At 41.6% G+C, this 26,999-nt stretch overlaps 2 protein-coding genes and 1 long non-coding RNA gene across 3 annotated transcripts; all 3 read left to right on the plus strand.

The window, feature by feature from the left end:
* Window positions 1-580: 580 nt before the first annotated feature.
* LOC106577768 (TYRO protein tyrosine kinase-binding protein) lies at window positions 581-4,904 on the plus strand. The gene is made up of 5 exons (XM_014156099.3): window positions 581-839; window positions 3,469-3,489; window positions 3,657-3,803; window positions 4,259-4,323; window positions 4,468-4,904. The coding sequence occupies exons 1-5, from the start codon at window positions 794-796 to the stop codon at window positions 4,522-4,524; spliced, it is 336 nt and encodes a 111-aa protein (XP_014011574.1). The 5' UTR covers window positions 581-793; the 3' UTR covers window positions 4,525-4,904.
* A 4,310-nt stretch (window positions 4,905-9,214) lies between these two features.
* On the plus strand, window positions 9,215-20,584 carry si:dkey-33i11.1 (B-cell receptor CD22). The gene is made up of 13 exons (XM_014156944.3): window positions 9,215-9,452; window positions 9,564-9,627; window positions 9,887-10,237; window positions 10,578-10,835; window positions 11,114-11,383; window positions 11,912-12,181; window positions 13,468-13,737; window positions 14,287-14,368; window positions 14,508-14,556; window positions 14,680-14,766; window positions 15,067-15,191; window positions 19,707-19,817; window positions 20,016-20,584. Exons 2-12 carry the CDS (start codon window positions 9,579-9,581, stop codon window positions 19,807-19,809), a joined length of 1,914 nt encoding a protein of 637 aa, XP_014012419.1. The 5' UTR covers window positions 9,215-9,452; window positions 9,564-9,578; the 3' UTR covers window positions 19,810-19,817; window positions 20,016-20,584.
* A 304-nt stretch (window positions 20,585-20,888) lies between these two features.
* On the plus strand, window positions 20,889-26,821 carry LOC145860819 (uncharacterized). Its single transcript, XR_014380525.1, has 3 exons — window positions 20,889-21,193; window positions 21,634-23,897; window positions 25,552-26,821. It is a non-coding gene; the product is annotated as an uncharacterized LOC145860819 (long non-coding RNA).
* Window positions 26,822-26,999: the final 178 nt, after the last annotated feature.

The following is a 26,999-nucleotide window of genomic DNA, read 5'->3' on the forward strand; positions in this document are numbered from 1 at the left end:
GTATTGGCCTGACCTACCATTCAGGGAAGTGAGGTTCTGTTTGTATTTTTAAGAAATGGGTTTAGACACACGCCTGCCTCACTGGCCCCCAGAAATGGCAAACTATACCAGCATTGTATGAAGACAATATTGGTACACATTACAATACAGTAACAGTAGCTGCTACTAATAGAACACTGTATAGCCTCAACATGGTCAAAACTATAATGTTGATATCATGGCTGGTCAGTCCTTGCATCCATAGCAATGTCTATGAATTTGAGAATGGTTACATTTCTCCAGCCACCTCCCTCAGCTTTTCCCTGAAACAGGGGCAGGGAAAACACATTGTTAATGTTTCAACTGCTGATTGCTGCTTTAAGTATGAATCTAAATTAATAGAAGTATGTCAAGAGGGTGAAAAAGTTATATTGGGCGAGAAAGGTTTTTAATATTTTAGCCACTGACAATGTCTTGTGTTCTCAAAACGACATGCATGTTATCAATCTGTGTGAGCTGACGTGTGTAGAGTTCAACACTCATGTGGACATGACATCACAGGGGCAGAAACAGAAACTCACTCACTGGCTTCCTTGTCAGTCTGCACCCCCTTCGCTCTCTCACACACGGACACACAGTTACAGGACACACAGACCACTGTCTCTAGCACTCCTACGGTTTACATATTACCTTGTCTGTTTTGCTAGCTCTACCACAGAGTCATTGGGGACAGATTACCTTGGACAAAGTACCAAGGACCCGGAACCTTAGACCTCTCCTCTCCTCTAGTCTCCTTATTAGGACCAGGCTGAAAATGGGCAAGGCCCTCTGTATCGTGGCTCCCCTGAAAGGAATGTTTGGTAAGTGGCTCTACATGTGGTCATATTATCAACAAACTATCTGTTGATAAGTAACTGCATGCTAAGGTTACGGTTAGGGTTAGGTTAAGAATAAGGGTTAGGGTAAGGGGTATGTTTAAGGTTAGGATAAGGCTTACGGTTAGTAAATAGTTAGCTGACATGTTACTGATCAAGTGTTACCCTTAACCGTTATGTTCTCAAGTAACTGAGTTGACCTGTTTTTAAATTGTGATCATACTGATAATAGAGTTTCTTTACACAACATAATGTGCATCATAGGAATAACAGGACTGTGGTTGGGAAGTCAGAGGCTTTAAAGACGCATCCCTAGTTGTAAATGATGTGGTTAAGTGTATGGATAAAAGTCAACATTGTGCTGTCCTCTTCATTGACCTGTCAAAGGCTTTCGATATTGTTGATCACTCACTGCTAATTCAGAGGCCTAGATCAGGCTGCATGTAACTAGTTTAATAACAATTACTTGACAGACAGAACTCAATGTATATCTACTGATGGTGTTAAATCAGGCTTCCTGGATATTATGAAAGGTGTCCCGTAAGGGTCGATTCCAGGTCCTGTACTTTTTACAGTTAACAATATCTACTTGTCTGTAAAAAAAATGTAATCTGCACTTGTATGCCGATGATACTGTTGTGTATGCTACTGCCCCCATGGTTGACCAGACTCTATCTGAACTAGAGTCTACCTTCATTGTATAACATAAAAACTTTATTGACCTGAAATTAGTACCGAATGCAGGTAAAACTAAGTATATGTTGTTCTCTGGAGTGCATAAAAGTAAGTCTGATGATTTAAGCATAATGTACTTTGGATGGTTTCCATATTGATCGTGTCCGTGCTTACAAATAGCTGGGCATCTGATAGATGAAAACCAGTCTTTTAAAAAGCATATTGATGAGTTATACTGAACAAATATATAAAAGCAACATGCAACAATTTCAACAATTTTACTGAGTTAGTTCATATAAGGAAATCAGTCAACTGAAATAAATTCATTAGGTTCTAATCTATGGATTTCACTTGCCTGGGTAGGGACTCAGCCATGGGTGGGCCTGGGAGGGCATAAGCCCACCCACTTCTGAGCCGGGTCCATCCACTGGGGAGCCAGGCCCAGCCAATCAGAATTAGTTTTCCCCACAAAAGGGCTTTAGTACAGACCAAAATACTCCTCAGTTTCATCAGCTGTCCGGGTGTCTGGTTTCAGACGATCCCGTTGGTGAAGAAGCCAAATGTGGAGGTCCTGGGCTGGTGTGGTTACACGTGGTCTTCTGTTTTGAGGCCGGTTGGACGTACTGCCAATTCTATAAAATTATGTTGGAGGCGGCTTATGGTAGAGAAATTAACATACAATTAGCTGGCAACAGCTCTGGTGGACATTCCTGCAGTCAGCATGCTTATTGCATTCTCCCTCAAAACTTTAGACATCTGTGACAAAACCGTACACTTTAGAGTGGCCTTTTATTATCTCCAGCACAAGGTGCACCTGTGTAATTATCATATTGTTAACCAGCTTCTTGATATGCCACACCTGTTAGGTGGATCAATTATCTTGGATCGGAGAAATGCTCACTCACAGCGATGTAAACACATTTTTGCACCAAATTTGAGAAAAATAAGCTTTTCTGTGCCTATGGAACATTTTTGGGATCTTCTATTTCATCTCATGAAACATGGGACCAACACTTTACATGTTGCATATACATTTTTGTTCAGTATAGTTAACAAGCTGAGAATAAAAATAGGCTTCTTCTATAGAAATATGTCCTGCCTCTCGCTAAATAGTAGAAAGCAGATTATTCAGTTGACGTTGTTATCGTTCCTAGACTATGGCGACTTTTCGAACACAGCTGCCACTTCATTAAAGCCATTAGATGCAGTTTATCATAGTGTACTGCTCTTTATTACTGGCGACAATTTTTGTACAAATCACGGCATTCTCTACTGGTTGGCCCTCTTGATGTCACGTAGGTTGAAACATTGCTATGGTTCAATTTATAAAGCTCTTTGACAAAAAGTCCCACTGTACCAAACATAATTACTAAACTAAAATGTGATGTTCTGGTGCCTCTAGGGCAATTCAGAAAGTTGATTGAGGACCTTATTACTGATTGTGTTTGTTTTTTATAACTGTGTTTTTCTTTCTGCTTGTGTTTTGTGTTTATATTTTGATGTGTGTATTTTCTGTCATTTATGTAATTCATGGCTCATCTGTAATTCATGGCTCATTTGGTTTAAGTATGACTCTCTGATAAAATAAAGGTTAAGTAAATAAGTCAGTAGTAAATATTTTCTAAAGGACACATAGGATAACTTTTCTAAAGGACACATATCTAGTGTTAGAATTCGTTTTACTAAACAAATAAAAATGGTTGAAATAGAGTCTAAGTGTTTGTTTGTGCGAGTTGGGGGGAATTGGGAGTGAATTTACAAGAAATGTCCCCAAAAAGAAGAAATGTCCTTATTACACTTTGTTTTCACCTGCATTGGAGTCATTCAAGAGATATTATATAGATATTATACAGTACATGTTCTGTTCACTTTTGTAAGGGAATTACCATTCCCTTCACTTATATTGCTATTTTCTTTCTTGATTCCTCTTTTCTTTCAGGTCCTGCCGAAGGAGAACAAGGTATTTGGCTGCTGTTGATACCACTATCGATTTTTGTAATAATTGAGAGCAGGTGCTTAACTTTAACCACTCTTTATACTATTTCAACTCCTCCTATATCCCAAAACTCTTGTGCCACAAACCATGTTTTGATTATGGTCAATAAGCAGAACGCTCTCTCTCTCCAGACTGTGGCCACTGCTATCAGATAGATATGGGGGCCGTGGTGGGCATCATTGCCTGTGACATCATCCTGACCCTCCTCATCGCTCTCGCCGTGTTCTGTTTTACTACCTTCCGGAAGAAGAGGAGTCAACAGGAATCCAGACTGGAGGGTGAGGGGTGTGTGTGTAAGGGTGCTTGCTGGTGGCAGGGAAGTCAGGCACAGGAGATCGAACTTGGTATAAAACGGAGCAGTTTAATAAGTGCTCAAAATATACAAAATAATACAAGTGGGTACAAAACCCGTCGCACACCAGAACATATCTTGCACATAGCTTATAAACAAACAATCACCGACAAGGACAATGAGGAGGAACAGAGGGTTAAATATACCACATGTAATGAATGGGATTGGAACCAGGTGTGATACAAGACAAGACAAAACTGAAGGAAAATGAAAAGAGGATCAGCGATGGCTAGAAGGTCGGCGACTTCGACCGCCGAATGCCGCCCGAACAAGGAGAGGGACTTCGGCGGAAGTCGTGACAGTGTGACTGTGTTTGTGTGTGTGTGCTTGCTTGCGTCCTCCACCCATCCCTAATCCATCCTGTTTGCCACCTCTCCTCAGGTAAAGGGAAAACACTCACAGCATCAAAAAGGACAACAGTAGAAATCACAGAGTCTCCCTACCAGGTACTGAGGCACTAACCATAGTAGAGCACAGTTCTCAAAGCATACAGAATATACATTCATATGGAGTAACTGTTTATGTCTGATGTGATCCATTTATGATTCCTTCCCTGTTGAATTGTTTTATTTTTGCCTTTACTGTTGTAGGAACTGCATGGAATTCAGTCAGACGTGTACAGTGATCTCCGACAGTTTCAGAAATGAGACTACTTTTTTGAACGGACTGCGTGTATCTTGCTGCCTGGTGCTTAAATCTGACAAGGACTGAACTTTGCACATCTTGGATTTATATTTATACTCATCTCCTTACTGTTATCTTTCAACTTTTGTGTGTCTGTCTAATTGTACAATTAATAGAATAGCATTAGACACATTCAAGAGATATTGTATATATTTGACATAAATAGACCTGTTTATGTTTGTTTAATAGGCTAACTTTTATAGTGTTGTTTTCTATGTTTACATGCAATTTTATTTCATTATATATCTGTTTTATTTGACTTAATTAAGTAATTTCTGTATATTAATGGGGTTATTTTATTCTATGTTTCATAAGCTCATCATTTGTATATTACCAGAAACAGTTCATGGAAGCCCCATTAATATTGCCCACAGGATGTTGGTGGCACCTTAATTGGGGAGGACTGGGTCATGGTAAAGGCTGAAGCCCGGTAGGTGGAATGGTATCAAACACATGGTTTCTATGGGTTTGATGACATTCCATTCGCTCCTTTCCAGCCATCATTATGAGCCGTCCTCCCCTCAGCAGCCTCCACTGATATTGCCTATTATTAATATTAGTCATATGATCTGAAAAACTATTAGTCAACTGGGATGAAAAACTTCCCAGAGATATTTTAAGTTGATTTTCTGTCTGCTCCCTGTTAGTCATAAGCTGGAGTCCCTTGCACACTATAAACACCAGGGTTGTGGTCAATTCATAATAATGTGGGGGGGAAAAGTCTCTACATCCTCTTTGAAAATCATAAGACGTGTGGACTTAGGTGTTAGGTGTCAACCATAATAGGATGTGTTTCTCAAAAAATTGAAAATATAAATATTTTTTAAGATTTAGAAGCTCAGTGCTGTTTATTGTATTGGTTAGGTGGTTACATATCAAATACATTGTTCGTTGTTTTTATTCACAACTAAAATATGTCTCCATATCTAAAATAAACATTAACAAAACTTTTTGATGAATGAAAATCCTTTCCCCACATTTTTAGACCTACTTCAGATGTGTTTACATCTTGAATGAATTGCATCTTTCTAACACTGACATATTGAGGTAGGTTGTATAATCAAGTAGGATATCTAATCAAAACAAAGACACCACAGTTTTTTGCCCTTGCTGTGGGGTTGGTGAGTTGTAAACAATGGATCGCGTGTCAGCAGCGGGAAATTGATTTCGCTGCCACATTTGACTGAGCAGTCACTGGAACGGGAGTAAAGTTTCATTTAATAGATTAATAGACCAGGCTGGTCTCATAGACTAGACACCACATAGTAAACAAAAATCTGGGACACTGAAATTAGTATGTTAAGTTTGGTATGGCTAAAAAAGTATAACGCAAATGTCTAGCAACTTTAGCATTTTAGCTAATTAGAAACTTTGCAACTACTTACTACCTTTTAGCTACTTTTCAACTATTTAACATGTTAGCTAACCCTTCCCCTAACCCTAATCTTAACCCTTTAACCTAAATAATAACCCTAATCTTAACCAGTGGTGTAGTGCTATTTTGTTAGGTGAGGGAGCACAAAAATAACATGTTTTCATCAATCAAAGTTTGTACTGACAGATGTAGCCAATGGAATAGCCTATCATTTTAGAATATGCATAAAATGCATCCTCCAATTGCAACATCTGGCTATGCCCACACATTTTGTTTAAAGAACATGTTATATTTTTAATACCATCAAACAGGCTTAGGCTACCTAATTTCAAAATAGGCCATCATCACCCTCAATCGTGAATGATAATTCTTTATGTTTTACCGGTGAAACGTCCAAACTGCTTCTGCATGCCAATCATTTGATTGATCATAATCAGTTTCATGGGAGTATGCATTTATATCTTCTTGAATTACTGTTTCTAAGTGAATTAGAGCAGATGGTGCTAACAAATTATTAGCCTTTCTTGTATTTTCTTTCAAAGTATATATCCTACCTAGTGACGAACTCTGTTGAGTTTTGACACATTATCCTTTTTGGGGGACTATTCAGCTTTAGCTAACCATCCTAATATCTCATTAGAGATGAGGTGGTGTTTTTGATGTAACAGTAACGATATAGGCCTACTATGCTATAGTATTATATTCTGTTCTGTTATGTAAAATGCAAATTCATAATTATGTGATCTAGACATTGATTCAGCATTGATCTAACTACTAAACAAGCACCATTTTGAGAAGTAATAATCTTCTATTTGTAATAATAATAAGAATAATAAGTGATGAAAATGACCATTAGGCGTAGGCAACAGATTTTGATGAGATGTCATTTTAAGCAATTGTAGCACCCTTCGTGGTGTTGAAAGGACAGCGCCCGGATCGCACAATTATGTTAATAAAGTTTAACCAACTTGTGGTGCTGGAGGATAGCTGAAGGATAGCTCAGCCATTTGGCCAGTTCAGGAACAAACAACAATAATCATTCAGTAGGCCTGTAGCCTAATAGGCCTGTGACTACTGTATGTGGTGTAGTTATTTGTAGGCTATAGCCTAATGCAAATACAAATACATACAGTAGTGGTCACATATTGTTCTGGGTTCCACTGTTCGAGAGGGGGTCCTTGGAGTTTTCTGAATATCGAGGCAGACACACGTGTGTGTACACGTAGACTATTGTTCTTCATCATTATCGACAACACCAGAGAGAAGACAGGGAAGAAACCACCATTTACCTACCTCTATGCTGTCAAACAGTACCCATCAAAAGTCTGGACACACCTACAGTACTTATTCAAATGTTGTTCTTTTTTTACTATTTTCTACATTGTAGAATAATAGTGAAGACATTAACACTATGAATTAACACATATGGAATCATGTAGTAACCAAAAAAGTGTTAAACAAATCAAATATATGTTATATTTTAGATTCTTCAAAGTAGCCACCTTTTGCCTTGATGACAGCTTTGAACACTCTTGGCATTCTCTCAACCAGCTTTATGGGGAATCCTTTTCCAACAGTCTCGAAGGAGTTCCCACATATTCTGAGCACTTGTTGGCTGCTTTTCCTTCACTCTATGGTCCATCTCATCCCAAACCATCTCAATTGGGTTGAGGTCGGGTGGTTGCGGAGGCCAAATCATCTGATGCAGAACTGCATCCCTCTCCTTGGTCAAATAGACCTTACACAGCCTGGAGGTCTGTTTTGAGTCATTGTCTTGTTGAAAAAAAAATTATAGTCCCACTAAGCGCAAACCAGATGGGATGCCGTATTGCTGCAGAATGCTGTGGTCGCCATGCTGGTTAAGTGTGTCTTGAATTCTAAATAAATCACTGCTAGTGTCACCAGCAAAGCACCCCCACACCATCACACCTCCTCCTCCACGCTTCACGATGGGAACCACACATGCGGAGTTCATCTGTTCACCTACTCTGTATCTCACAAAGACTTGGTGGTTGAAACCAAAAATCTCAAAATTGGACTCATCAAACCAAAGGACAGATTTCCACCGGTCTAATGTCCATTGCTCGTGTTTTTTGGCCCAAGCAAGTCTCTTCTTCTTACTGGTGTCCTTTAGTAGTGGTTCTTTGCAGCAATTCGACCATGAAGGCCTGATTCACACTGTCTCCTCTGAACAGTTGATGTTGAGATGTGTCTGTTACTTGAACTCTGTGAAGCATTTACTTGGGCTTCAATCTGAGGCTGGTAACTCTAATGAACTTGTCCTCTGCAGCAGAGGTAACTTGGGGTCTTCCTTTCCTGTGGTGGTCCTCATGAGAGCCAGTTTCATCATAGCCCTTGATGGTTCTTGCAACTGCACTTGAAGAAACTTTCAAAGTTTTTGAAATGTTCCATATTGACAGACCTTAATGTCTTAAAGTAATGATGGACTGTCTTTCTCGTTGCTTATTTGCGCTGTTCTTGCCATAATATGGACGTGGTCTTTTACCAAATAGGGCTATTTTCTGTTTACCACCCCTACTTTGTCACAACATAACTGATTGGATCAAACACATTAAGAAGGAAAGAAATTCCACAAATAAACTTTTAACAAGGAACACCTGTTCATTGAAATGCATTCCAGGTGACTACCTCACGAAGCTGGTTGAGAGAATGCCAAGAATGCCATCAAGGCAAGGTGACTACTTTGAAGAATCTCAAATAAAAAATATATTTGATTTGTTTAACTCTTTTTTAGTTACTACATGATTCCATGTGTTATTTCATAGTTTTGATGTCTTCACTATTATTCTACAATGTAGAAAATAGTAAAAATAAGGAAAAACCCTTGAATGAATAGGTGTGTCCAAACTTTTGACTGGTACTGTACATATTTATCTGGTTTATCATGGAATTGTACTAGGAATTCAATCAAATGTATTTAGAATTTATCAGAATACATTTTCCATAAATAATTTTACCAGGTCCATGTATTCTCAAATTGCAAAAAATGAGGGAGCACCTCTCCTCTGCACTCCGGCAGCACTACACCCCTAACCTTAACCCTAACCCCTAGCCTAGCTTATGTTAGCCACCTAGCTAATGTTAGAGTTTAACTTTGGCCACAACAAATTGGAATTCATAACATATCATACGAAATAGATGATGGATAACTACAAATTAATACATACCATACCAAACGTAATTTACTAATTTGAGTGTCCCGGATTTTCGTTTACTTTGTTACGTCTACCCATGAGTCCAGGTTGCATAATCGGAGCTAAAGCCGGTTGTGGAGGAGAGCTCGGCAGGAGCATGATTCGACATGGTTAGAGGTGATGGCTAGAGACTCAAGACTGACCCGTCCCCGCCTCCGCTTCTATCTTATTCTAGGTTGGGTCAGCCTCACAAACAAATTCCGCAAACTGCGTCCTCATAATAAAAGACACCGATTGCCCGGCGCGCCGACTGACTTTCCTGGCTACTCTGTGAGAAAAGAGGACAAGGACACCTGGCGAGGTGGGTCTTCGGTGATCTATTGGTCATGATGATGTTAATGCTGATCGTTGCTTTCATTCCTTCTGATCACTCATATCAATTTTCACTCTCTGGTTGAATTTGACTTTGTAGGGTTTGTGCGGAGACATGTTAACAGCTGCGTTTGCATTGAGCGCTATCCTCACTGCTTTACCAGGTAACTGCATAACACAACTTATTACAACTTCGTTACCGGTATTTTATTAAATGCCACTTCAGTAGCCTATAGCCTATGTTCTAAAATCATTCTGTTCTGTGCTTATACTTCTAAAGTTACCCAGGTGTCCTTGCATTGCGCACAGGTTATTTATATGGTATTGATCTGTGAGACAGACCGTTAGCAGCAGGCAGCACATGAGGACGGACACCCTGCACACATTATTGGCTTCATCAGTATTGTTTGTGGTTTCTTCCAGGCTCTGGGGGTAGCAAGTGGACTGTGTCCTTCACCCGGAGAGAGATCTGTGTCTGGGCTGGGACCACTGTCACTCTCCCTTGTTGGTATGACTACCCATCAGGACACACTGTCAGGAGGGTGATGTGGTTCAGGGTCTCTGGCCGGAGGGAGTTTGCCCACCACTCTGACTCCAGCTTGGTTAGCATGTCTTATAGAGGAAGGACAAAGTATACAGGCAGCCATAAAAGCTGTGGGATCCAGATCACCAACGTGAAGCTTGGCGATGCTGGACAGTACCACTTTAGGTTTGAGACAGACCACCCACAGGGACGATGGACCTCTCCAGACACCGTCTCGCTCTTTGTCACAGGTCAGTCACCTATCCTGCATATCAAAACAACCTTTGTAATTTTGGTTCATTTGATTACATCTCAATAAGTCCCATGTTAATCTGTGCTTGAAATGTATTCATTGTAGCATGTTGTGGAGCATTTCCATTGACATTTACCATGTTCATTATGATACATGCTTCTCCGAGCCACAATTATTCCAGGACATACACATACAGTAACTGTCTCTAATACACACAGCTGTTCAGGCTATATCAACGCCTTACGTCATAGCACAGAGGAATATAATGTTAGGTAAATAAAGCAGAGTTATATTCGTGCATGTTGTTCCAGAATTCTCTCTGTCTGTGTTGCTCCCAGAGCTTCAGGTTCAGGTCCATCCTGCGAGGACAGCCAACATGTTTGGGTCAGGAGAGACAGTGTACCTGGGCTGTATGGCCAGAGGCTGTGCTGCAGAAGGGAGGAGTCTTGCTCTCTACAGGAACGGCATCAACCTGGGATCACCTGAGAAGTGGCTGACCATCTACAACTTTGACAGCCAGCACGCTGGTACCTACACCTGTCGCCCAATCCCCCCACAGAATGTCCAGTCTCCATCGCTGGCCTTGGCTCTGGGACGTGAGTAGTGTTTATGTGTGATTGACATTTGAATTTTCATGACCTTATAGGTTTCAGTTAGTATTTACTTTCTATACCCCGTCTCTCTCTCTCTCCCCTCTCCATCTTCCTATTTCATTTTCTTCTTTCCATTATCTTCACCTCTCAAATCAAATCCCATTTTATTGGTCAGATACACATGTTTAGCAGATGTTATTGCGGGAATAGCAAAATGCTTGTGTTTCTAGCTCCAACAGTGTAGTAATTCTCTCTCCGTCGCTCTCCCCAACATCCCCTAGATGCTCCTCGTTCCACAGTGATTGAGGTGAGTCCCATGGGTGTGGTAGTGGAGGGGGTCTCTGTGACTATGACCTGCAGCAGCAGTGGGGCTCCGGCGGTGGAGAGCTATGCCTGGTTTAAGGACAGGGAGAGTGGCAGCATTCCAGACAGCTTCAGACCCCAGCTCCACCTGAAGAGGGTGTCCCACACCGACCGGGGAGAGTACTTCTGTGTGGCACGCAACCCACTTGGTACAGAGAGGTCCAAACCTGTCCTGCTCAACGTCACATGTAAGGGCCTGGCTGTTGGTATCTATACAGGTCTATACATTATCAGTGTGTATTTGGTGTATTTGACACGCATTGCTTGCGGTACGGTTTTGGAAGCAGTTGATACCATGGAATTGGAATTCTAGTTCTATGGTCAATACAACAATTAGTGTATAACTAGTGAGTCTGATATGGTCATATTAAGTTATTGCCTTCTATAGGGGAAAAAAGTATATTACTGTTGTAAAGATTTAACATCTATTCATTTCACATGACCAAGTGCCAAACTGCCAGTAGTTCATGACACTGTTTGTGAGGGTAGTCTGGGTCAATCATGATTGGGTAATATGTTTATTTTGGCAACTATGGGGACATCATTTGTCACAAGGCCTACAACAGGAAGTTACAGTACACTTTCCACAATGTCCACAAGGGCATTTTGACTTCTCAAATTGTCACTGCATAACTCTACTTTTCGTACCTGCAATTTATGTTACTACTCTGCCAAGCGAATACATCGTAACAATAATGTATTGTTTTGTTGTCCAGACTCTCCAAAGAGCACCAAGGTGTTGGTTAGTCCAACAGGAGACATCAAGGAAGGCTACTCTGTCAACTTGACCTGCAGCAGCAAGGCCCACCCCCCAGTGGATCGCTACGCCTGGTTCAAGATCATGGGGGGTCAGACCTGGGCCAAAGGGTCAACACAGAACCTCTCCTTCTCCAGCGTCCGCTCACAGAACGGAGGACAGTACTACTGCACGGCCTGGAACCAACACGGACAGGGGAGCTCCTCTGTTTTCACTCTCGCCATTCTCTGTAAGTAGAACAACAATGTACAACAGTCTTCTGTACAAGTAATGTTCAAATAATGGCTGGCTGTCCACTGTTCTGGATTGTGCAGATATAACACTGTTGCTGATAATGTTATGAAACTGTCAGAGGAAATCTGATAATGGTTCCTGACCACACACTGTAAATTGATGAAAATACTGTGGTCATTTTGCAAGCTCTTCTATTCCAAGAGAGAGATATGGTGTACACTGAGTGTACAAAACATTAGGAACACCTTCCCTCAGAACAGACTCAATTTGTCAGGCCATGGACTCTACAAGGTGTCAAAACCATTCCATAGGGATGCTGGCCTATGTTGACTTCAGTGCTTCCCACTGTTGTGTCAAGTTGGCTGGATGTCCTTTGGGTGGTGGACCATGCTTGATACACACGGGAAATTGTTGAGCGTGAATAACCCAGCAGCGCTGCAGTTCTTGCCTGGCACCTTCTACCGTACCCTGTTCAAAGGCACTTAAATATTTTGTCTGGACCATTCACCCTCTGAGTGGCACACATACACAATCCATGTATCAATTGTCTCAAGCCTTAAAAATCCTTCTTTAACCTGCCTCCACCGCTTCATCTACACTGATTGAAGTGGATTTAACAGGTGACATCAATAAGGGATCATAGGATTCACCTGGTCAGTCTATGTCATGTTTTGTCCACTCAGTGTATGTCCAACCTCAGGAGTGTGTTAAGGTGAGCAGGAGTGTGTGTGGATCCAGTGTGCTGCTCAGGTTCCTCTGTCTGCAAAATGACACCTAAACTCCTTTCTGCCCTGTGGAGGAACCAATCAATCTACCTGTCTCTGTCAGTGTCTCTCTCTCTTTCTCTCTCTCTCGATCCCTCTCGCCCCCTCTGTTGTGTCATTTCTCAAAAATCTTTCTGTCTCTCTAAATATTTGTTTAACTTTCCTTGTTTCTCTCCCTTTCTTTCTCTCCTCCATCACCTTGACTCCCTGTTGGTCTACTCCCCCCCCTTTTCCCCTTCTCTTCTCTCTCTCTCTCTCTCTCTCTCTCTCCTCTCTTTGCCCTTGGCTGCCTGTCGGTCTACTCCCCCCTTCCCTTCTTCTCCTCTCTCTCTCACCCCTCTCTCTGCCCTTGGCTGCCTGTCTGTCTATCCTATTATCCTTTCTCTCTTTCACTCCCCGTCTGTGCCCCCTCCATGCCAGCATCTTTTTTATCCTCTCCCCAATCCCTCTCTCTCTCTGCATGCCCCCCCCCCACACACACACACACACACCTCTCCTCTTCTCCCCTCTCTCCCAGATGCCCCTAAGAACACATCTGTGTTTGCGCAGCCCTCCAGTGTGATCGACGCGGGCCGTCCTCTGACTCTGACCTGCAGCAGCCAGGCCAACCCGGCGGTGGACAACTACACGTGGTTCAGGATCAATGCGGCTGACGCCTGGGTAACGCGATCGGGCCCCAGCTACACCTTCGCTGAGGTCAGCCCCGGGGAGAGCGGCCAGTACTACTGCGAGGCACGCAACCGTATCGGCGTCCACAGCTCGCCTGTCCTCACTGTCAGGGTCAGAGGTCAGTGGACTGGGCAGGATGGAGGGAGGGAGGGTAGAGTAGGAGGTGGGGAGTCTGAACTCAGTGACTCAGATGGCTTCTGTCTGTGTGTTTCTTATTTAATCACTACTGTAAATGTAATGTCTGTCTCACAGACATGTTTGGCAAGACACCCTATCTAAATCTGTCACTGTATGCCCTTCAGTCTGCCCACTCACTATCCCAGAGTCTTTCTGCTTTCAATTCTCTGACCTGTGAGTCATATATGGATAACTTTCACTAACTCTAAAAGGGGAAGAGGAGCTGAACTTTGATATCAGATAACAGAAGTCTAGAGATTTGATAATTGATTAATGGAGCTGACAAAAGCTGGATATTTTGCTCTGTCTGTCTTCCTGTCTATGTCTGTCAATCTTTCTGTCCCTATTTTCTTCTCATCCTTCTTGGCCATCTCTTTCCTCTCCTTCACTCTCACTGTCATTACCCCAAACATCCCCATTCTCCCCTCTATGATGGTGACTACTGTCAGATTTACTCAGACTGAACCAGTTGTTGCTCTCTGATTGGCAGGCAGACTGAAGGTTATCGCCCTGGCCTCAGCTGTGGGCGTGTCTGCTGGTCTCATCACTCTCACTGTGGCCATCATGATCAGGTGACGCACTACACCTTTCAACACTATGATGGTCTATGGAAGGCAGGGGACCTCAGGAACATTGGCCCGAATCAATGTTACTAGACACTTCATTTGATTGTGGAAATTAATATGTTGTATCTATCTGCCTTCTTCACAGCAAAAACATGCACAGAGTAGACATGGAATATCCAGAGGAAAACAAGAAGGTACTTGACTCTTCCTCCTCCAAGCATTGAGATCAATATAGCCTAGCCATTATGTGATGAAATAATATATAGAAAAATAATGAACAAAGAATTGTCGTTGGTTGTATTTATATGGAATAACAGAGGCCATCGGTGACAGCTGACAGCCTGTTCTACGAGTCAGTCCAGCAGACCCTTCAGCTGAGGACTGGCAAGATGTCCGACATCCCGGTAGGTTAAACAACAACTCCCACTCTGTACCACTAGATGGAGACACCATGGTCCACTTGTAATAATCAGGTCATGCCATTAGAGTTCCTCATGATTAGATCCCCATCTTCTTTTGAAAGATCAAAGGTAACAATATGTACCTACACTTTAATGACCTACCATGTACATACATCAGGGGTAGTTACAACCCCATAATTCAGCCACATTTTAAACCCAGGTTTGGGTTCTCTCATATGAAGTGACATCAACCCTTCTTTTGTCCTCTCATGGTAATCCCCCTATTTTCTCTGTGTTTGATAGGAGGAGCCAGAGGAGGTGTATGAGAGTGCCCATCCCTCCATCGTACCCCTGAAGGATGCTCCACCCTGCACAGAGGCAGACAGCATCCTCAACTATATCACCGTGCATTACTCCAGGATCCCCAGGTAACCAACCATCCTCCATCTCTCACTTCCTCCTCCCCTTCCTTATCGTCCTCATCCTCTTTCTCCTCCTACCCTCTCCCCTTGATCTTCCTCTTTTCTCTTCTTCTTCCCCCTCTCTCCCCTTTCTACTCACCTTTCTCATTCTCTCCTCTCCCTTATATACTCTCTCCTCCCTCTTTCTCCTCCTACCCTCTCCCTTCCTCCTCATGCATCTCCTCTCTGTCTTATCCTTCTCTCTTCCTCTTTCTGACATTAAGTGAGGGAAAAAAGTATTTGATCCCCTGCTGATTTTGTATGTTTGCCCACTGACAAAGAAATGATCAGTCTATCATTTTAATGGTAGGTTTATTTGAACAGTGAGAGACAGAATAACAACAAAACAATCCAGAAAAAACATGTCAAAAATGTTATAAATTGATTTGCATTTTAATGGGGGAAATAAGTATTTGACCCCTCTGCAAAACATGACTTAGTACTTGGTGGCAAAACCCTTGTTGGCAATCACAGAGGTCAGACGTTTCTTGTAGTTGGCCACCAGGTTTGCACACATCTCAGGAGGGATTTTGTCCAACTCCTCTTTGCAGATCTTCTCCAAGTTATTAAGGTTTCGAGGCTGACGTTTGGCAACTCAAACCTTCTGCTCCCTCCACAGATTTTCTATGGGATTAAGGTCTGGAGACTGGCTAGGCCACTCCAGGACCTTAATGTGCTTCTTCTTGAGCCACTCCTTTGTTGCCTTGGCCGTGTGTTTTGGGTCATTGTCATGCTGGAATACCCATCCATGACCCATTTTCAATGCCCTGGCTGAGGGAAGGAGGTTCTCACCCAAGATTTGACTGTACATGGCCCCGTCCATCATCCCTTTGATGCGGTGAAGTTGTCCTGTCCCCTTAGCAGAAAAACACCCCCAAAGCATAATGTTTCCACCTCCATGCTTGGCGGTGGGGATGGTGTTCTTGGGGTCATAGGCAGCATTCTTCCTCCTCCAAACACGGCGAGTTGAGTTGATGCCAAAGAGCTCCATTTTGGTCTCATCTGACCACAACACTTTCACCCAGTTGTCCTCTGAATCATTCAGATGTTCATTGGCAAACTTCAGACGGGCATGTATATGTGCTTTCTTGAGCAGGGGAACCTTGCGGGCGCTGCAGGATTTCAGACCTTCACGGCGTAGTGTGTTACCAATTGTTTTCTTGGTGTCTATGGTCCCAGCTGCCTTGAGATCATTGACAAGATCCTCCCGTGTAGTTCTGGGCTGTTTCCTCACCGTTCTCATGATCATTGCAACTCTACGAGGTGAGATCTTGCATGGAGCCCCAGGCCGAGGGAGATTGACAGTTCTTTTGTGTTTCTTCCATTTGCGAATAATCACACCAACTGTTGTCTCCTTCTCACCAAGCTGCTTGGCGATGGTCTTGTAGCCCATTCCAGCCTTGTGTAGGTCAACAATCTTGTCCCTGACATCCTTGGAGACCTCTGTGGTCTTGGCTATGGTGGAGAGTTTGGAATCTGATTGATTGATTGCTTCTGTGGACAGGTGTCTTTTATACAGGTAACAAGCTGAGATTAGGAGCACTCCCTTTAAGAGTGTGCTCCTAATCTCAGCTCGTTACCTGTATAAAAGACACCTGGGAGCCAGAAATCTTTCTGATTGAGAGGGGGTCAAATACTTATTTCCCTCATTAAAATGCAAATCAATTTCTAACATTTTTGACATGCGTTTTTCTGGATTTTTTTGTTTGTTATTCTGTCTCTCACTGTTCAAATAAACCTACCATTCAAATTATAGACTGATCATTTCTTTGTCAGTGGGCAAACGTACGAAATCAGCAGGGGATCAAATAGTTTTTTCCCTCACTGTACAGACCAGCGGCACATTGCATTACCTACAGTTGAAGTCAGAAGTTTACATACACCTAAGCCAAATACATTTCAACTCAGTTTTTCACAATTCCTGGCATTTAATCAGAGTATAAATTCCCTGTCTTAGGTCAGTAAGGATCACCACTTTATTTTCAGAATGTGAAATGTCAGAATAATAGTAGAGAGAATGATTTATTTCAGGTTTTATTTCTTTCATCACATTCCCAGTGGGTCAGAAGTTTACATACACTCAATTAGTATTTGGTAGCACTGCCTTTAAATTGTTTAACTTGGGTCAAACGTTTTGGGTAGCCTTCCACAAGCGTCCCACAATAAGTTGGGTGAATTTTGGCCCATTCCTCCTGACAGAGCTGGTGTAACTGAGTCAGGTTTTTAGGCTTCCTTGCTCGCACAAGCTTTTTCAGTTCTGCCCACAAATGTTCTATAGGATTGAGGTCAGGGCTTTGTGATGGCCATTCCAATACATTGACTTTGTTGTCCTTAAGCCATTTTGCCACAACTTTGGAAGTATGCTTGGGGTCATTGTCCATTTGGAAGACCCATTTGCAACCAAGCTTTAACTTCCTGACTGATGTCTTGAGATGTTGCTTCAATATATCCATATACTTTTCCTACCTCATGATGATATCAATTTTGTGAAGTGCACCAGTCCCTCCTGCAGCAAAGCACCTCCACAACATGATGCTACCACCCCCATGCTTCACGGTTTAGATGGTGTTCTTCAGCTTGAAAGCCTCCCCCTTTTTCCTCCAAACATAATGATGGTCATTATGGCCAAACAGTTCTATTTTTGTTTCATCAGACCAGAGGACATTTCTCCAAAAAGTAAGATCTTTGTCCCCATGTGCAGTTGCAATCCGTAGTCTGGCTTTTTTAATGGCGGTTTTGGAGCAGTGGGTTCTTCCTTGCTGAGTGGCCTTTCAGGTTATGTCGATATAGGACTCGTTTTACTGTGGATATAGATACTTTTGTACCTGTTTCCTCCAGCATTTTCACAAGGTCCTTTGATGTTCAAGGTCCCAGAGTGCTAAGAACCTTGGCGTGATCCTGGACAACACCCTGTCGTTCTCCACTAACATCAAGGCGGTGACCCGATCCTGTAGGTTCATGCTCTACAACATTCGCAGAGTACGACCCTGCCTCACACAGGAAGCGGCGCAGGTCCTAATCCAGGCACTTGTCATCTCCCGTCTGGATTACTGCAACTCGCTGTTGGCTGGGCTCCCTGCCTGTGCCATTAAACCCCTACAACTCATCCAGAACGCCGCAGCCCGTCTGGTGTTCAACCTTCCCAAGTTCTCTCACGTCACCCCGCTCCTCCGCTCTCTCCACTGGCTTCCAGTTGAAGCTCGCATCCGCTACAAGACCATGGTGATTGCCTACGGAGCTGTGAAGGGAACGGCACCTCCATACCTTCAGGCTCTGATCAGGCCCTACACCCAAACAAGGGCACTGCGTTCATCCACCACTGGCCTGCTGGCCCCCCTACCTCTGAGGAAGCACAGTTCCCGCTCAGCCCAGTCAAAACTGTTCGCTGCTCTGGCACCCCAATGGTGGAACAAGCTCCCTCACGATGCCAGGACAGCGGAGTCAATCACCACCTTCCGGAGACACCTGAAACCCCACCTCTTTAAGGAATACCTAGGATAGGATAAAGTAATCCTTCTAACCCCCCCCCCCCCCTTAAAATATTTAGATGCACTATTGTAAAGTGGTTGTTCCACTGGATATCATAAGGTGAATGCACCATTTTGTAAGTCGCTCTGGATAAGAGCGTCTGCTAAATGACTTAAATGTAAATGTAAATGTAATGTTGTTCTGGGATTGATTTGTACTTTTCGCACCAAAGTACCTTCATCTCTAGGAGACAGAACGCGTCTCCTTCCTTAGCGGTATGTCGGCTGTGTGGTCCCATGGTGTTTATACTTGCGTATTATTGTTTGTACAGATGAACGTGGAACCAGACTTGTGGAGGTCTACAATTTGTTTTCTGAGGTCTTGGCTAATTTCTTTTGATTTTCCCATGATGTCAAGCAAAGAGGCACTGAGTTTAAAGGTAGGCCTTGAAATACATCCACAGGTACATCTCCAAATAACTCTAATTATGTCAATTAGCCTATCAGAAGCTTCTACACGGCAGCGTAGCCTAGTGGTTAGAGCGTTGGGCTAGCAAACGCAAGGTTGTAAGTTCAAATCCCCAAGCTGACAAGGTACAAATCTGTCGTTCTACCCCTGAACAAGGCAGTTAACCCACTGTTCCTAGGCCGTCATTGAAAATAAGAATTTGTTCTTAACTGACTTGCCTAGTAAAATAAAAAAATAAATCCAAGACATAATTTTCTGGAATTTTCAAAGCTCTTTAAAGGCACAGTCAACTTAGTTTATGTAAACTTCTGACCCACTGAAATTGTGATACAGTGAATTATAAGTGAAATAATCTGTCTCTAAACAATTAATGGATAAATTACTTGTGTCATGCACAAAGTAGATGTCCTAACTGACTTGCCAAAACTATAGTTTGTTAACAAAAAAATGTGTGGATTGGTTGAAAAATGAGTTTTAATGACTCCAACATAAGTGTATGTAAACTTCCGACTTCAAATGTATGTCCCTTCCTCTTTTCTTTCCCAGTCTGGACCAGATTCAAGTTCCAAATGTACCACTGGATGGCGATAAAGAGCCAAAGGATGCTGCCAATGTTGTTTACACTGTCCTGGCCAGACCACACCAGTAGTTGTACAGGTATAGTAGAACATGTTTTGATGTCACTAATTTATCTCTGCTAATATATGAACATCAAGAGTTATATACACCTCACAATCTAATGAAATAATTTGCAATAAGTTCAAGTTTGACCATAGAGACAAACATATTCTAAATGTGAATTCAGTGACACACCTCCATTAACGTTGTTGTTGTTTTTTCTCGCATATCTCCCAGATGAGAACTGTAGCTCCAAATGAGTGACATCGCCAGAAGGATCTCTACCATCTACCCCTGAACTGCTTCTGAGCTGGACTGCTCATTCTAAGCCAATTTACTGTTTTATCTAATTCACTACAAAGTCTAATTTACTAGGAATAGTTAAAATAGTTATTGTAATTCATTTGGCATTATAAGTGGCATTATAACTAATTTATTAGCATTTAACGTTTTACTAGTAGTGGCCAGATAATGAAATATTCCAATATCAGAATCATCCTAAAAATGTATCTTTTTCACCCTCAGAAGGAAGTCATTTTGGCCATTTTCTCTCTGGGTTCTCTCAATCTCCTCCATTAGATATCATTAAAATGTAACATACTTTAAAAATGAAGTTTGGTATGCATCATCCCTCATGCTAGTTTAATGGAGGATGTGTGTAAATGTGTTACTAATCACATCTTATGTTTAGGGTATGGTTGGTATGTCCCAAATTGCTTGTTGAAATAGCTTGTTGTCAAATAAACATTTTTAAATGAAGAAAGAATTGCTAGATGTATTAAAGACATTTATCAGGTAGACACTTACCCTGTTTATTCTGATCTATCATGGTGTGGATGTCAGTACTGAGTTATTGATTAATTATTGAGATATGAACTATGTACTACTTTTCATAACAGATGAACACGGAAATACTGCAGAGATCAGAGGGGATATTTGATATTGTTCTAATGTCATTGCTGTGTTACCCTGATGGTGAAATTCTTTCTGAAATGATGAACCTCAAAGGATAGGGCTGTATCTCATCTGAGATTACAGAGTAACTCACTCATCTAATGAATAATACAGAAGAGGCCATGATATGGTCATCTGAGTCTGCACCAGAACGTGTACAGTTTTACCCATGGTGTCTCAGAGGGAGATGGGATATACAAAAAACACATTTCAATTCACACATGTATAATACACACTTGTACGTGTGTGAAATATTATCATCATCTCGTCAACATATTGAATGTCTCTAAATCGCCAAATCTATTCCCTGCTTGCATAGAAAAGTTAGATGACCTTCCCTGTCAACCTTCAGTCTCAACTTCTGCATTCTGCTTGTGAAATTGTTATTATCACATCAGTCCATGGTATTTGCATGGTCATTTGCTGACCAGTCTCATTCTGTGGACATGCTCTGCAGATAGGTGAGTGATCCTGTTTATTTCTATAAAGTTTCATGTGTTTCCTTTCATGCAGTTGATTTTTATGTTTACCAATGTTAATGTAGAATAAGATTTCTATTAAGAAATTTAAGCATAGTTAAGTTTATTTTATGTTTGGTGAGGATAAAAAACAGAATGACTAGATTATGTAAATGTCTATCCCAGTTGTTCCAAATGTTCCTAATTGAAAAGCCTTGAAGATAATTGGAATTGGAATTTCAGTGTAATTCTTCAATTTAAATGGAATTGACCCCAACCCTGATTGACAGAGACAGTTACACCTTCTTTAAATTAAAACAATGTTGATGCTGCCACCACCATGTTTCACCATAGAGATGGTGCAAGGTTTCCTCCAGTCTGTTTGATGATTGGCTTTGCTACTGTCTAATGCTGTATAATTCCCTCAACCTGTGGTGTTGCAGTTGTTGGTGTTGCTGTTTGATGCGATGTGGCTCTTTGAAACAACCAGTATGATTACTCTCAAGTTGCCAGGTGAGTAGATTATATATTTTTTGTTTGATACTCTATCATTCTGTGGATGCCAGTATTCAGTTATGAATAAATTAATGATATAAACTGTATATTGTATATGGCTCATTAGAGATGAGCAAGGAACTGATCAGAGGGGATATTTGATACTGGTCTAATGCTATTGTTGTTACCTTGATGGTGAAATAAATATTTATCAAATGACTAACCTCAAGGGAAAGTAATATATTATTATCTAAGATTACAGATTAACTAACTCTTTAGATCAACAAAAATACAGAAGTGACTGATAGCCTGTTTGTGCACCAGCATGTGAAGAGTATTACTGTATCTTTCAAATTAACATATCTGAAGGTAGACCCCTTTAGGAATGCTATATTATATTTTCCTACCTTTAAAAAGGGCAAATCGGTACTGTACATATGAGTGTTGTAGATAAGTGTGATAACTGTTTTTTGAGGGAGTAATTGGAAAATGACATTCAATGATACAACACCATAGCTCCATGTGCCTTAACAAGTTGAGGGTAAGGTCATCTAAACCCTTAACCTGTTTACATTATGTGGAACACTGAGCTGATGAGCAAGCACCAACCTTTTGAAGGTTAAACAACTGGGTTTTATATTTTGACTAGGTTGATGTCCAGGGACAGTTAGTGAAAAACATAGGTCAATCCAACCCTATTGTGGTAAGAAATATGGAAACAGTGGTTAACATTGAGAGATTTATTCATCTCTGAATCTACATTTCTCTTGGTATGTGTGTGTATTTTTGATACTCACTCCCATTAATAGAAGTCTAACCTTTATTATCATTATAGTATTACCATACTAATTGGATTCCACAACCCAGAATGAAGGGTTTGAAATTATGAAGTGTCTGTTTTTTTTCTGTGTTGATTTCCATTACTTTAATAGGAGTATAGAATATTTTGATATAGAAGCTAAAATCTAAATGCTTACATTAAAATGTAATGATTATTGTCACACAAGTGATGAGGATGGAATGTAATGGACATTTAATGTTTGTGCTTTCCTTATAACTAATTTCTGTGTTCAATTCATGTGCTGTTATATAAACCAATTTATGTGTTCATGCAAGTGGTTGACTGTACAAATCCTCACTATCAGTAGCTGAAATTTGGAAGTACGCCCAGACCTTGTTTTGAAAGATATCTCAGTTTCAAGGTCTCAGCTTAGAGAGATGAAGCCTCATGAGGTATTGGTCTGTCACGTGTTATGAACCAGTATTGGTCTGTCACAAAACACTAATGATTAATTATGCTACATCATGCAAATATAACTTGTCTGCGTATAGCCGTATAGAAGACAACTATTGGGACTGCCCAGGCAGAGCTCCTGATTGACATGTGTACTATGATGTTTTGAGTTGGTTGGAACCTCTCCAGCATGCTGACAAATAAACAATGATTAATTTAAGATTGACTTTGAGTGTCCCTGTGAAAGAATTTCCAAGACATAACCATATCTGTCTTATGTAACCATACAAAATGTAACATATCATACTAATTTGGTATACTTGATTGACGTTTACTATGTTATGTCTAGTCTATGAGACCAGGCTTTTCTGAGTTCCTCAGAGACAGTAGTGCTTTTACTTAGGGTGATTTTATTGTGCTAATTTATCTTCCTGGTAGCATTTTATTTGGCTTATTTATTTTACTTCCATCAGTCTCTCTGGTTTCACTGTTGTTTTCTTGCCCTATTCAGTTTAATTTTACCATTTTAATTTGTCTAGGTCATCTATCATATCTTTGTCATTTTTATATATGTATTTATTATTTTACTTTTGGTTTTAAGAACTTTCAAATGCATTAACTTGTGCTCTATGAATAAAGTTTGATTTGATATAGAATTATGCCGTACCGTAGGTCAAACATGTCTTTCTAACATGCAGAAATAAGGAATCATTAGAGTCCTTCCTCTTACTCAAACACCAAGACAATATATCAAATTGCTTCGAAGAAGAAGTCTGTCTCATGATAGCATGGTCAGCATAATGTTTATAACACATTTCTAATGTACAGTATTTAGCCAAAAACCTGTTTGCCTCTGCCAGTATAGCGGACATGAGCCGAAGAATGGTTGCTCATGGTCACATGAAGCAGTAGCCCCCCTGCAACTTCAAAGTCAATGTCTGGCCTCAGCCCAAGAGGGGATTTCCTCTTGGTTTAATGGTAAGAAGTTGGTTTCTTCTGCGGTAAAGTCAGGGTTTGTACCCCTTCTGTCACATCAGGAAGCTGAAACTTGGCCGCAAGTGGAACTTCCAGCAAGGCAATAACACCAAGCACACATCAAAATCAACATGTTGCAATTCCCAATTGCTGGTCTAAAGTAGTGCACTATATAGGGAATAGGGTGCCATTTGGGATGCAGACCTAGCCTGTCTGGGATTTTTTATTGAGAAATGTGTTTAAAATTCAACTGCTAAACTGTCACTCAGGCTGTCAGAACATTACTTTTGCCATTGTCAAAGCAGGGGGAAATTAAACATCTCTGCAGAATGGATGGCCTTCACTGGTTGTGGAATAGATGAAAAGTCTTCAGTCAAACATAGATTATGTAGCTCCACCCTATAGAAGAAATAAATAGAGAGAGAGAGAAACATACAATTCTTTATCTCCACCTTTTCCCCGACCCATCTATTTGCATAATGATAACAAAGCCCTTTCCCTGTCATTTTAACTAAACTCAGCAAAAAAAGAAACGTCCTCTCACTGTCAACTACGTTTATTTTCAGCAAACTTAACATGTGTAAATATTTGTATGAACATAACAAGATTCAATAACTGAGACATAAACTGAACAAGTTCCACAGACATGTTACTAACAGAAATGTAATAATGTGTCCCTGAACAAAGGGGGGGGGGGGGGGGGGGGGGTCAAAATCAAAAGTAACAGTATCTGGTGTGGCCACCAGCTACATTAAGTACTGCAGCGCATATCCTCCTCATGCACTGCACCAAATTTGCCAGTTCTTGCTGTGAGATTTTTCCACACTCTTCCACCAAGGCACCTGCAAATTCCCAGACATTTCTGGGGGGAATGGCCCTAGCCCTCACCCGCCGATCCAACAGGTCCCAGACGTGCTCAATGGGATTGAGATCTGGGCTCTTCGCTGGCAATGGCAGAACACTAACATTTCTGTCTTGCAGAAAATCATGCACAGAACGAGCAGTATGGCTGGTGGCTTTGTCATGCTTGAGGGTCATGTCAGGATGAGCCTGCAGGAAGGGTACCACATGAGGGAAGAGGATGTCTTCCCTGTAACACACAGTGTTAAGATTGCCTGCAATGACATCAAGCTCAGTCCAATGATGCTGTGACACACCACCCCAGACCATGACAGACCCTCCACCTCCAAATCGATCCCGCCCCAGAGTACAGGCCTCGGTGTAACGATCATTCCTTTGACGATAAACGCGAATCCGACTATCACCCCTGGTGAGACAAAACCGTGACTTGTCAGTGAAGAGCACTTTTTGCCAGTCCTGTCTGGTCCAGCGACAGTGGGTTTGTGCCTATTGGCGATGTTGTTGCCGGTGATGTCTGGTTAGGACCTGCCTTACAACAGGCCTACAAGCCCTCAGTCCAGCCTCTCTCAGCCTATTGCCCGGGGGTATCATCGGATGGGGCCACAGTGTCTTCTGACCCCTCCTGTCTCAGCCTCCAGTATTTATGCTGCAGTAGTTTATGTGCCGGGGGGCTAGGGTCAGTCTGTTATATCTGGAGTATTTCTCCTGTCCTATCCGGTGTCCTGTGTGAATTTAAGTATGCTCTCTCTAATTCTTTCTTTCTTTCTCTCTCTCTCTCTCTCTCTCTCTCTCGGAGGACCTGAGCCCTAGGACCATGCCTCAGGACTACCTGGCATGATGACTCCTTGTTGTCCCCAGTCCACCTGGCCGTGCTGCTGCTCCAGTTTCAACTGTTCTGCCTGCTGCTATGGAACCCTGACCTGTTCACTGTGATTACTATTATTTGACCATGCTGGTCATTTATGAACATTTGAACATCTTGGCCATGTTCTGTTATAATCTCCACCCGGCACAGCCAGAAGAGGGCTGGCCACCCCTCATAGCCTGGTTTCTCTCTAGGTTTCTTCCTAGGTTTTGGCCTTTCTAGGGAGTTTTTCCTAGCCACCGTGCTTCTACACCTGCATTGCTTGCTGTTTGGGGTTTTAGGCTGGGTTTCTGTACAGCACTTTGATATATCAGCTGATGTAAGAAGGGCTATATAAATACATTTGATTTGATTTGATTATTGCGGACAGTCTGAGCACTGATGGAGGGATTGTGCGTTCCTGGTGTAACTCGGGCAGTTGTTGTTGCCATCCTGTACCTGTCCTACAGGTGTGATGTTCGGATGTTCCCTGTCGTTCAGCCATCAAACCATTCACTGCTCCACCAGGTGTGTGGGAAACTTTGATCTTGTGCCTCCATTCTCCACTGATACATATGGGCTGATGCTGAGAGTCGTTGTGGGAGTACCCATGATGTATAGAGCATTTGGACAAGAGTGAAGAAAAAGAGCAGTGCGTAGCTAATTGATGGATTTTATTTTGGGTAAAAAAAAACATTGTACAGTTTAAAAAAAACATTACTTAATAACAAGAAAATCCAGAGGATGAAAAACACTTATTTCCAGTGTGGTCCTCAGTTAATGATATGCTACTTTTCGTTGAGCTATAAACATGTACCACTGCAGCAGCTACACTGTAAAAATAGAAAGTCTCAAAACACCATGATTGTGTAATGAAATCACAAAGTAATGCACCTAAGCTGAGATCTGGTGTTTGGAGGGTGTTTGATTTAAACCCAATGTATTTGATTTAATGCACAGAATGTGTTTTAAAACAGAAATTAAGTACTCCAAAAAACCCAAAGTGGTTCTTCACTGTACCCCGGGCGCCGATGACGTCGAGGCAGCCCCCTGCACCTCTCTGATTGAGACACATTTCAGTTGAATGCATTCAGTTGTACAACTGACTAGGTATCCCCCTTTCCCCTTTCAAACTTAATACTGGTGTTTTTTAAAAGTGTTGTGAAAACACATTGAGGGTTTCAGTGCATGTAAAAAGCAGCAATAAAACACCAAAACTGTGTTTCTCACACAATGAATGATTTAGAAATGCAAATGGTTTATATCCTAAATATTGATTAATGATTAAGGGCCTAACGATAATATTTTTGGGGGAATTCCACCTTAACTTCTTCAATGCTTTAATTAGACAGACTCGAAATAGGAGGGGCAGTAAGATTCAAATCAAATTTTAATTGGTC

The sequence above is a fragment of the Salmo salar genome, chromosome 02 (assembly GCF_965601325.2).
Source record: "Salmo salar chromosome 02, fSalSal1, whole genome shotgun sequence".
Classification (NCBI taxonomy): domain Eukaryota; kingdom Metazoa; phylum Chordata; class Actinopteri; order Salmoniformes; family Salmonidae; genus Salmo; species Salmo salar.

What these genes read in the sequence shown, in the direction of transcription:
- LOC106577768 (XM_014156099.3), top strand. Translation starts at nt 794, where the DNA reads ATGGGCAAGGCCCTCTGTATCGTGGCTCCCCTGAAAGGAATGTTTG. An exon ending in TCCCCTGAAAGGAATGTTTG is followed by an intron (nt 840 to 3,468) that starts GTAAGTGGCTCT and finishes CTTTTCTTTCAG; the next exon opens with GTCCTGCCGAAGGAGAACAA. An exon ending in TCCTGCCGAAGGAGAACAAG is followed by an intron (nt 3,490 to 3,656) that starts GTATTTGGCTGC and finishes CTCTCTCTCCAG; the next exon opens with ACTGTGGCCACTGCTATCAG.
- si:dkey-33i11.1 (XM_014156944.3), top strand. Translation starts at nt 9,579, where the DNA reads ATGTTAACAGCTGCGTTTGCATTGAGCGCTATCCTCACTGCTTTACCA. An exon ending in CCTCACTGTCAGGGTCAGAG is followed by an intron (nt 13,738 to 14,286) that starts GTCAGTGGACTG and finishes TCTGATTGGCAG; the next exon opens with GCAGACTGAAGGTTATCGCC. An exon ending in ATCCAGAGGAAAACAAGAAG is followed by an intron (nt 14,557 to 14,679) that starts GTACTTGACTCT and finishes ATGGAATAACAG; the next exon opens with AGGCCATCGGTGACAGCTGA.